This window comes from Hibiscus syriacus, unplaced genomic scaffold (assembly GCF_006381635.1).
Source record: "Hibiscus syriacus cultivar Baekdansim isolate YM2019G1 unplaced genomic scaffold, ASM638163v2 tig00116971_pilon, whole genome shotgun sequence".
Classification (NCBI taxonomy): Eukaryota; Viridiplantae; Streptophyta; class Magnoliopsida; order Malvales; family Malvaceae; genus Hibiscus; species Hibiscus syriacus.
In genome coordinates, this window is record NW_024063495.1 from 3,458,875 (window position 1) to 3,470,000 (window position 11,126).

The following is an 11,126-nucleotide window of genomic DNA, read 5'->3' on the forward strand; positions in this document are numbered from 1 at the left end:
AGTCTTATGTGGTGCAAGACTGATAAACAGCATTGCTAATTAGCATAACACAGATGATGAAAACGAAAGAAAATGTATTGTGATGCGGTTTACCTTATCTGGGACTTAATCCAACAATCTTGCTCTATTACTGCTTTGCTTTGTGTCTAGTTACTAAATCAATAAGGATGTGATATGTCCATCTTTTCTTGTCCCTGGCTTCTGGTTCAAGGGAGGTGTATATCGCTTCACAATCCCTAAGAAAATGTCCCTTTCCGAATGCGGCGAGTACCAGCGAGTCAGTCTTTAGTTCTACGGCTCTATGAAGAAGCCCCATCTTTCTCCAAGTCTCTAAAGTTTCAGACCCATCAAACCCCCTCTCGATAGCGTCGATTAAGATCCCGATAGTGGTTATATCAGGTCTTACACGGTGGCTCTGTAATTGAGAGAGTAAACTTCTCAAATGCTTGAAATCTTTCATCTTTAAATAAGCTAGCAAGATTATATTTGCTATCGTTACGTTCCATGAAGCTTTTGCTTCATCCATTTCTCGGATGACAGAATCCATCCCTTTTCGACTCAAAAGACAAGCATGAGAAAGGAGGCGCAAACACCATACAAGATCGTCTCTACCGGATCTTGAAGAAAGATCGATACCCAGATCGTCTAATCTAGAGTACATTAAGTTCTTGATATAAACTTCGGCTAATTTCCTAACCGTATCCTCCTTTAAAGAAATCGAGTTTGCAACCTTTCGATAAACCTTCTCCATCTTATCCAGAATCCCAAAGTTTGCATATGCCTCAACCATTGCAACCAAAGAATTAGGCTGCAAATTCATCTGTTTCGAGATCACTATACGATGAACTCGTTCCATCTTTTGAAGCAACCCGCCATGTGAAAACTCACGTATAAGCAAGTTATAGGTAAAATGGTCAGGCGGGCATCCATCTGATTCCATCATCTTCAAGCATGTACTGATTTCATCATACATTTTATATTGCCCATATGCTTTGATTAGCCCGTCGTATGTGTCGGTTTCGGGTTCCAAACCGATTTCTTTCATCTCTTTGAGAAAGAACATAGCATCATCGAAGTTCCCATTTCCGGCATAAGCATGTATTATCGAGTTGTAAATCTCTAAAGAAGGACGCAGTCCGTAATCCACCATTTCTAGTAGTGCCGCAACAGCTGCTCCGGCCATTCTCTCTTCGCATAGAAATCCTATAATCTTTTCATAGTTCAGTTCATTGATTCTTGATTTCTCTATGTTCTTCCACATATGAAAAACCTGCCCAGAAATACATAATTTTAAGAATTTCAAAGAATAATCAAATACGAAAACTAGAGAACATCCAATGTTCTGCAGTGTTCACTGTATTTTCCCACCCGTTTTCTAACTGAAACTGGCATTTTCCATCCAATAATCATTACATTTTTAAAACGCAACTCCAAAATTTAGTTAAATTCTATTAAGGATGTATAGTGTACACTGTATTTTCCCAACTATTTTCTAACCCGAACCATTATATTTTCCATCCCTTTCTCAGAGGCCAAACACAGTGCCATTTTCATTCAGTTCAAATAAAGAATCATAATAAATCATCAAATCCTCGAGACCCAAGTTTCAAATCAAGTAAAAATCTGAACTTAAAGGACTATAATCACTGAATCCTCCCATTCATTCTCCAACCCAGACTTCTCCCTTTTCCATCCCTTACTCAGAAACCAAACAAGGTCCCATCTTCACCAAGCATAAAACTAAATCATTAAATCCTAAAAACCCACGTTCCAAATTTAGTAAAAAAACTGTCTTAAGGATTGCAGAATTCGAAACACCCAGAAAGAGCAAAAAGAAACGAACCTGGAGGATTTCATTGGATCTGGAGGCATGCCTGAGAAATCTAATGGCAGCCCAGAAATCATTTTTGGTCCAATCTCCGTCATGTCGAAGAATTTGCAAAGGGCAAGAGCCCTCCTTCTCCAGCTTTTCAAGTAAAGCCCTGAGCCTCCGGTGGTGATGATAAGTCTCAACAAGAAGCGTGGTATGGGTTCTGGAAGAACCACCATCCGGCGGAGGCGGCGAGGATGGGCGGGGAGAGGACAGGCAACAAGAACAGCAATGTCTGGTTCGTTTTGGGAACTGAGACTTGATGAAAATCGATTTTTTGTTGGAATCAATAAGGGAGAACTGCCATCTCAACGTGATTTTGCAGTCTAAATTCAGGGCTATTGCATTCTCCATCTAATAACATATAAATTTCCCCTGGATCTCCTATCTTCTTTCGAATTTGTAGAGTTCGGATAAATAGTAATAATAATAATTAGGTTTAATTAAAAAAAAGGTAAACTACATATTTAATCATCACATATTCTCGCAATTTCATTTCAGTCACTTAATTATTTTTTAAAAACTACATATATTTTGGTAATCATCGTTAAAAAAGAAATTGAATTGCTCCAAAACCAATAAGTCATTATAAGCTCATAAGCAAATTTACGCATTTGCACAAAGATCAGGTAAAGGGAAAATCTAAGAAACAATTGATTGATCATAAAAGATGACCATAACTCGTATTCAAAACACAATTGAGATTTAAAGAATTTAACATAAAGGAAGTTCATATCGATAATATAATCATATACACAATGAGAACGCCAATGTTGTTGAATAACCAAAAAAACATAGATTTGCATAAAGATTGTTCCATATTTTCCAAGTGCATCCCCGTAAGGCTTTCATATAAGGAGTTGTTCTTCTAGCCCTACTAAACCTTTTGCATTATCCTCTTTTGCATGGTGACTGAACCTTTTGTTTGAATGGTGGAGTTTACCTTTTGCATTATCCAACCCAAGGGACAGAGTTTGGATTGAATTACGAGGAAGGTAAGTTATTTAACTTCAAATAAATAGGGTCTTGTTAAACACCCTTCTTATCTCAATCGAGTCAAAACTCAATCAAGACAATTATTTCACTATATCCAATTTTGATTTGTCGTTATCGATAGTCATTTAGTAGTTTAATCTTTTTTTGTGGTTCGTTTTTTGATGTAATCAGATGTGTTCATATCTGTCTTTTGTTTTAGTTTCTTGGATGAATTTAACATACTCCTTATATGATCATTGAATGATCTCGAGTAATTAGTTTATTTTAATGAAAAAAATAAGGTATGTGTTTAATTAATTTTCAAACTGTACCGTAATTTTAAATATTTTAACTTTTTAATAAAAAAATATGGACTCTATTTACATAAGAAAAAAGAAATTGAACAAATATATAATCCTATGTTCGAACAGATGCAATTAATTTTTAGAAATCACATAACTAAGTAAAACAAGAAGATGCCAAATTTACAAGTTTAGTTACATCGGTTATGAGATTGTTGCGTTCTATTACAACTCTAAAGACGTGCCTTGTTTTTCTTCATTTAATTGACATTGTCAATTACCAATTTTCAAAACATGTTTCTTCTAATTTAATTATCATTTAGTTAATTAAAATATATAATTATTATGGGTATGACGGATAAAAATTATTAATCACTGAATTTTTGCCATAATTAACGATTTATTAATAACGATAGAGATGGGAATGGTAAAAATAATTGAGTAACTAAAATAAAAGCATAGAAAAAAATGAATACCAAATGGATATTTTACCCAAAATATTAATAACTCACACTTGTTAAATATCATACAAAATATAATATAATTATTTTAAAAAAAATTAATAAAAATATATTAAATATGAAATTATTTTGTTTATTGTTTAAATTAATAAATATGTAATGAATTAAAAACAAAATTAATATTTTGAATTGGTCCCTAATTTTTAAATATTCTAATTTCATCTCTAAATTATGATTATCATTCTAAATGAGTCCTCAAACTTTTGAACATTTCAATTTCATCCTCAAACTATGACCTTCATTCTAAATTAGTCCCCAAACTTTTTGAACATTCCAATTCCATCCCAAACTATACATATATACTAATCACATCCTTTGTCAATAAAATCATTAGGCCAAGTTATATTATTACATGTTTGAAAAAACACAAAATTTAGGTCAAACTACTGTTGAAACTAATTACATATATGGATTATTTTGGGAATAAAACTGGGATATTCAAAAGTTTGGGGACCAATTTAGAAAGAGTTTCATAGTTTTGGGATGAAATTAAAATATTCAAAAGTTTAAGAACTAATTTAGAATGAAAGTTATAATTATGGGATGAAATTTGAATATTTAAAAGTTAAAGGGCCAATTTAAAATGAGAATTATAATTTGGGGATATGATGCAATTAACTATTTTTTTCATTAATCTTTTAGTTTCATCTCTCTACTATTCTCTTCAACGTAAAAGAACACAGTTCTGTTTGTTTCGCCATTGCTTTTCCAGTTCTATTTCGTCGCTGAAATTAAGAGAAGAACAACGGATAACGTTGTCCAAACGACATCGAATCCAACAAACGCACGTTGTTTGGTAATCAAAACCACTTGTTTTGCAAGAAAAAAAATGAAAAAATCCAACCGCCACCACCACCACATCCTCCTCCATCTCCTCATCATATCCTCCGTCCTCACCTCCGCCGTTGACGACAGTGCGGCGATCCAGAAGATAGCTTCGGGCTTCCGGAACGCTCCCAAAGGGTGGTCGTCCACCTCGACAGACAACTATTGTTACTGGATGGGCATAAGTTGCGATAAATCCAACCGTGTCACTTCCATCAGCTTGGCTTCCAAATCGGTGGCCGGCACCCTCGCTCCGGAGATCACCAACTTGTCGGAACTCCGGAGTGTAGCGCTTCAACGGAACTCATTGTCCGGCAACATCCCATCTTTCGGCGACTTATCGAACTTACAAAACATTTTCCTTGGTTCCAATGGCTTCACTTCAATCACCCCCGACGCATTCGCCGGATTATCAAGCATTCAAACGTTGAGTATGGACGACAACCCGAATCTCCGTCCATGGAGTTTCCCGAACGTATCGGAATTAACAACCATTGTCGAGCTCGGAGTCGGCAACACCAACATCCACGGCACCTTGCCCGATATCTTCGGATCTTTAAGGAGTTTACAAATCTTAAAAGCATCCTACAACAATTTGAACGGCACGTTACCATCCTCTCTCGGTGGTTCAATGATCCAAAACTTATGGATCAACAATCAAAACACCGGCTACGGTTTCACCGGCACATTAGATGTTTTGTCCAACATGACAGAGTTGACTCAGGTTTGGGTTCATGTCAACTCGTTCACCGGTCCGATCCCGGATTTGTCTAAATGTAAAAGCCTATTCGATTTACAGATTAGAGATAACCATTTGACAGGTCCATTTCCGAAATCGTTGCTTAAACTTTCGAGTTTGAAGAATGTTTCATTGGATAATAATAAATTGCAAGGTCCGTTCCCCAAGTTTGATATCACAGTTGTAAAAGCTCAAGTCAATGGAAGCAACAATTTCTGTAACACCAATGGAGCTCCTTGTGATCCTCAAGTTTCGACTTTGATCGAAATAGCCAGCGGTTTCGAGTACCCAGTTTTGCTTTCGGATAGTTGGGAGGGGAATGATGCTTGTCAAATGTCCTTCGTCACTTGTGATTCACAAAAGACTGTGATCACAGTGAATCTTGCTAAAAAAGGTTTGTCCGGGAAGATTTCGCCGGCGTTCGGGAACCTCAAGGCGTTGAAGAACATGAATTTGAATGATAATAACTTAACCGGTCCGATCCCTGATAGTCTCACTAAGCTAGCCGATTTGCAGCTTCTTGATGTGTCGAATAATGACCTTATCGGAGAAATCCCGATTTTTTCGGCTTCGGTGAAATTCATTTACTCTGGGAATCATTTACTCGGAAAACCTGTCGATAATTTGGGTTCCAGTAGTCCGAGTAGTTCCGGTGGAGGAGGAACTTCTTCAAGTGGTGCAGGCTCAGCTGGTAATAGCACTACATCGACTGAGGTTGTCAAAGGTAAAACTCTCAAGGCTTTGATTATAGGCCTAGCAGTTGGTGGAGTGGTTTTCCTTGCTATATTCTGCTTTGGTTCATACAAATTCATCATGAAAAAGAAAGATGTGAAGCTTGGGAGGACGAAGAAGAACATCGATGATCCTGAGAAAGGAGCGGTTAAGGTCGCAACTGGTGTCAGAAAGACCGACAGCGAGAACCAAAACCAAGCCACTACTGACCAAAATCTATTCGATGGCGGAAACGTCGTGATCTCGATCGAAGTTCTCCGAGAAGTGACTAACAATTTCAGTGAAGACAACATATTAGGCAAAGGAGGCTTTGGGGTAGTTTACAAAGGTGAATTGCATGATGGTACACAGATTGCAGTCAAGAGAATGGCGTGTGTTAACAAAGGAACAAAGGGATTGGATGAGTTCCAAGCTGAAATTGGAGTGCTTTCAAAGGTTAGGCATAGGCATTTGGTTGCTCTGTTAGGTTATTGTATCAATGGCAATGAGAGGCTCTTGGTATACGAGCACATGCCTCGCGGTACACTCAGCGAGCACCTCTTCCAATGGCAAAAACAACAGGGCGGTTCGCCGCTCACATGGAAGCAAAGGCTTGTCATTTCTCTCGATGTAGCGAGAGGGGTCGAGTATCTGCACTCGTTGGCTAGACAGAGTTTCATTCACAGAGATTTGAAGCCTTCAAACATACTCCTAGGAGATGACATGAGGGCTAAAGTTGCTGATTTTGGTCTGGTTAGAATTACACCAGACGGAAAACAATCTTTGGAGACGAGATTGGCCGGAACATTCGGATATCTTGCTCCCGAATATGCTAGTATGTCCATCCTTACTCGTGTATGTGTCAAATACGAATATGTTATATACTTTTTGTTTTTCGCTTTTATATTTTCTTAAATCTTGACAGCAACCGGAAGGGTGACAACAAAGGTGGATGTGTATGCATTCGGAGTGGTGTTAATGGAGCTAATCACAGGCCGAAAATCTTTAGATGATACCTTACCTGAAGAAGAATCACATTTAGTGTCATGGTTCCGCAGGGTGCTAATCAACAAGAATGAAGTCCTGAAAAATGTGGACGAAACAATCAAATGCGACGAAGAAAACAACGGTGACAGAGAGACGAAGGCGAGCATGTTGAAGGTAGCGATGTTAGCCGGTCACTGCACGACTCGCGATCCGTCACAGAGACCCGACATGGGCCACGCGGTCAATGTGCTGAGCCCTCTGGTTCAGCAATGGAAACCAACGCACCAAGAGGAGAATGAAACGGAAGGCATTGACTTCGACTTGAGCCTTTCTCAATCTCTAGAGAGATGGCAAATGATGGAAGGGGATTCGTCGTCGTTTGGTGATACGTCACTTTACGGCACGCAGACGAGCATATCGGCGAGGGCATCGGAACAGCAATACATAATGAGCTCGAACGATACCCGATGACGAAAAATCCTAGGCATGATTTTAAAGAGGTATGGGCCATTGAAAATGAAAACACCGTGGGGTATGTGATAAAAACGCCCCATGTTTGTTGATTTTGCTGCCTTCGTGCTAAACCTAAGCCAATGGAGCTACTGCTTTCTTCCTTGCTAGTTTCTTCAAAATTAGTTAACTCGTTGTCTTTAACAAAATTAGAGAAAAAAATTGAGGTCAAAAAAAATAAGATATTTAAAGATGGTAGTTAATTAATTAGAGAAAACATTATGTTTTATCCGGCAGAGGTTCACAAATCTGATTATAGGATATTATTTTGTTGAGTCATCCAACTATTAAAAGTTACAAAATGATCGTCCTGACTATTCATTATGTTTCAAATTCACCCTTTTTCAACGACAGTCTGAGCTAAACATTAACTTGTTGACTGAGATATGATAAAATATATTCTCATAATCTCAAACGGCTATCATATCTCAATCAACATGTTAACGTCTAACTTAGACGATCGTTAATTTTTTAACAGACAATGACGAGTTTGGAATATAGTGAATAGTCAAGTGACCATTTTATAACTTTTAATAGTCAAGGGACTCAACAAAGCAACTCCATTGGAAGATCATTTTGTAATTTTTAATAATTATAAGACTCAACAAAGTAATATTCTATAGTCAGAGACCATTTATATATTTTACCCTATAGTAAAATGAGACGATGAGTTTAAAGAAGACACCTCAATCGATTTCTAAATATTTAATTCACTTAAAATTGATTTCTGAAAATATTTATTTTAGTCCTACCACTTTTATTTCTTTATAATTTGATCCTAATATATATATATATGTATATATATATATATATAATTGGCGCAAAATCCTCATGATACTCATTTTTATATTTTATTTTAAAATTCACCTTATTTCCCTAAATAATTTTTCATGATTCTTATTTCTCTACTTTTATTTTTAACATCAATATTCTTTTTATTTGAACCTTGTTTTATTGTGAAAAAATATGTTATTCAATTCAATTTATTTTTGAAAAAAATCACTAATTTTATTCAAAATAAGAAATATCCTAAATTATAATAAAGATTTACAATCATAGTCACAAATTAAGCACATAATTAGTGAATAACTCAAAAAAAATTATAAATGGCACTCAAAGACATTCTCAAGAAGAAATTTTTAGCTTCCAACCTTTGTGAACTGCCTTGCTTTGAATGTCAAATAATAAATCCATATATGAAGAATTTACTTTTATAACTTTATATGTAATTGTTCAAAAAAAAATATAATTATCTCATTATGAATTTAAAATTTCGACTAATTTGATATTTTAATATCTTGATTAAGAATATTAATTTTATGTATTTGATCGTTTAAATCTGGTTTATATGAAATAAATAATTAGATATTTTTAAATTTCTCGGATTTAACACGATCGAACATGAAAGTTAAGGATGGAATTAAATCTTTGAGCAATCTTTGCTACATTATACTTAATTCATCCTTGATCTTGGGGCTTGGGGAATTGCTTCTCTCTCTTTAAAAGCTTAACACTCCTGGGGGACAAATTCATTACATTATACAATTGAAAAAAAAAACATTATTGGTCACTAATGGCTTTTCTTGCTCTCCTCTTCATCTCTTCTCTTCTTGTTGTTTCTTGTAAGTTCCATGTATGTATGTACGAATATTTATGTGTATGTACGAATATTTATGTGTATATACGTGTATATATGTATGTGATTTTAAATTATTCAGAGTATGTATGTATCAACAGTGTTGGTTCAATTGCTTTCTTTTGTGCTTCAACAGTAGCAGAAATATCCGGCAAGATTGGGATAAACTACGGTCGAGAAGGGGAGGATTTGCCGTCGCCGTATGTATCGATTCAGATCATGAAGTCCATGAAAGTTGGCCAGATAGAGCTCGCCGATTCAAACCCTGAAATATTGACACTCTTGTCAGGAACCAGGATCCATGTCGCTGTTACAGTCCCTAATGACGATATAATCCGAATTGGTTCGAACGAAACATATGCTGAGCAATGGTTCCGGAACAGTTTCATGCCACACTATCCCAATACCTTGATTCAGTTCGTGTTGGTCGGCAATGGAGTCCTCAACTCTGGCTTAGACGGAGATCGAATGATGTTTTACGATTCCCTTTTGCCTGCGATGCGTGTGATTAAGAATTCCTTGAATGCTCACGGTATTAAAAATGTCAAGGTCACTACAACGCTACCGACGGATGCGTTGCAGATGAGTTTCCCGCCGTCGAGCAGTACGTTTCGGTCCGATATTGTTGGTAAAATAGACTGCTGCAAAACGAGGAGTTAACACTGACTGAAAAATATTAAATAAAATAATCAATCAGAATGATTACCGTGTCGTGGTAATCCACTGTCTTAGAAGAAAATTCGCCCTGATGTGTGTAATCGTTACAATGAACGAACATTCCCCTGAGGTTGACACGGCTCTCCATGAATTCGTACACCCGAAAACTGGAGTGAAATTGGTGGTATTGTTCTTCTCTCAACTCAAACAACACTCAAAAGAGATGAGTATTTCAAAGCAAATGTTTTGCTTAGGATGTTTTTAAATGAATGAAATTGCTCACTATTTATAGGCTAAATAGTGAGGGCAAAATGGTCATTTCCAATACTAGTGGAATAACCTAACTAGCATATTTCCAATATTCAGTTGAGCATTATCAACACTAGTGGAATAACCTAATTTGAGCATAGATTAGTGGAATAACCTAATTTGAGCATAGATTAGTGGAATAACCTAACTAGCATATTTCCAATATTTAAGCATTATCAACATTCCTCCACTAATGCGAAAGAATTCTTTCGTAAAGATGAGAGCAATGAAGTTAAAACATGAGAAGAGAAATAGTGAGATTAGTTGCTTAAGCACTAGTGAACGTATCTGGAACTAGTACATAGTGATGATGAGCAATCCTTATCATAGATAAGTGAAACTAGTCTTGAACTTTCTAAGATTGGGGTAAACTCATAACACACAACTAACCCCTTCATCCACCAAAGTCCTCGATGTGTCTACAAAGAGTATATACAAAAGCGTATATATGTTTAGCCCTCTTTCCTCAGGATTCTAATAAGTGTATTAGAAAAACGGTCTAACGTTTTTCATAGAAGGTGGCTAATCATTCTCACTTACGTAGGTTATTTCATCAAGTTTATCTCAACATAAACCACTCAAACTGAGCTATGAAATAATTAAGAGCTTTTATAATAGCTCAACATCACAAAGGGTATGGTGACTTTCTTCAAGTTCATTATTAATGAACCACCCAAACTCTGGGATAAGAAGTCATTAAGAATAAATATTCAACCTCATAATTTGGTAAATTCAATATGTCCTTCTCACTAGGAACTCCCATTCAATATGTCCTTCTCACTAGGAACTCCCAAACTCTTGGGTTTGAATTCATTAAGAGTTTAATAAAACTCATCCTCTCAAGCGGTAAGTTCATCTAGTCTTTCGCGATTAGAACTACCCACTCAACTCTAGGTTATGAACTTATTAAGAATAGATATTCAGCCAAAAATCGGTAAATTCATCAAGTTTTTCTCACTAAGACCACCCAAAGCCTGAGCTATGAATTTATTAAGAGCAATTAAGCTCATCCTGGGCATGCACATTATTCGTCATAGGGATAGGTAGTAGGAATGTGCACTATGAGTCTTTCCATGGTTTCTTT

General features: G+C 36.3%; 2 protein-coding genes and 1 pseudogene across 2 annotated transcripts; 2 read left to right on the forward strand and 1 right to left on the reverse strand.

Moving 5' to 3' along the window:
• Nucleotides 1-41: 41 nt before the first annotated feature.
• On the reverse strand, nt 42-2,274 carry LOC120191804 (pentatricopeptide repeat-containing protein At4g14190, chloroplastic). The gene is made up of 2 exons (XM_039194713.1): nt 1,844-2,274; nt 42-1,270 (listed from the first exon to the last, which is right to left on the reverse strand). Exons 1-2 carry the CDS (start codon nt 2,222-2,224, stop codon nt 128-130), a joined length of 1,524 nt encoding a protein of 507 aa, XP_039050644.1. The 5' UTR covers nt 2,225-2,274; the 3' UTR covers nt 42-127.
• A 2,109-nt stretch (nt 2,275-4,383) lies between these two features.
• On the forward strand, nt 4,384-7,401 carry LOC120192137 (receptor-like kinase TMK4). Its single transcript, XM_039194971.1, has 2 exons — nt 4,384-6,778; nt 6,869-7,401. Exons 1-2 carry the CDS (start codon nt 4,498-4,500, stop codon nt 7,399-7,401), a joined length of 2,814 nt encoding a protein of 937 aa, XP_039050902.1. The 5' UTR covers nt 4,384-4,497.
• A 1,612-nt stretch (nt 7,402-9,013) lies between these two features.
• Nucleotides 9,014-11,126, forward strand: part of LOC120191987 — a 19,515-nt pseudogene continuing 17,402 nt past the window's right edge.

Excerpts from the sequence above, each read along its gene's own strand:
- LOC120191804 (XM_039194713.1), bottom strand. The coding sequence starts at position 2,224 with ATGGAGAATGCAATAGCCCTGAATTTAGACTGCAAAATCACGTTGAGA. Across the intron at positions 1,271-1,843 it reads GATCCAATGAAATCCTCCAG|GTTTTTCATATGTGGAAGAA; the intron begins GTTCGTTTCTTT and ends ATTTCTGGGCAG.
- LOC120192137 (XM_039194971.1), top strand. The coding sequence starts at position 4,498 with ATGAAAAAATCCAACCGCCACCACCACCACATCCTCCTCCATCTCCTC. Across the intron at positions 6,779-6,868 it reads TCTTGCTCCCGAATATGCTA|CAACCGGAAGGGTGACAACA; the intron begins GTATGTCCATCC and ends AAATCTTGACAG.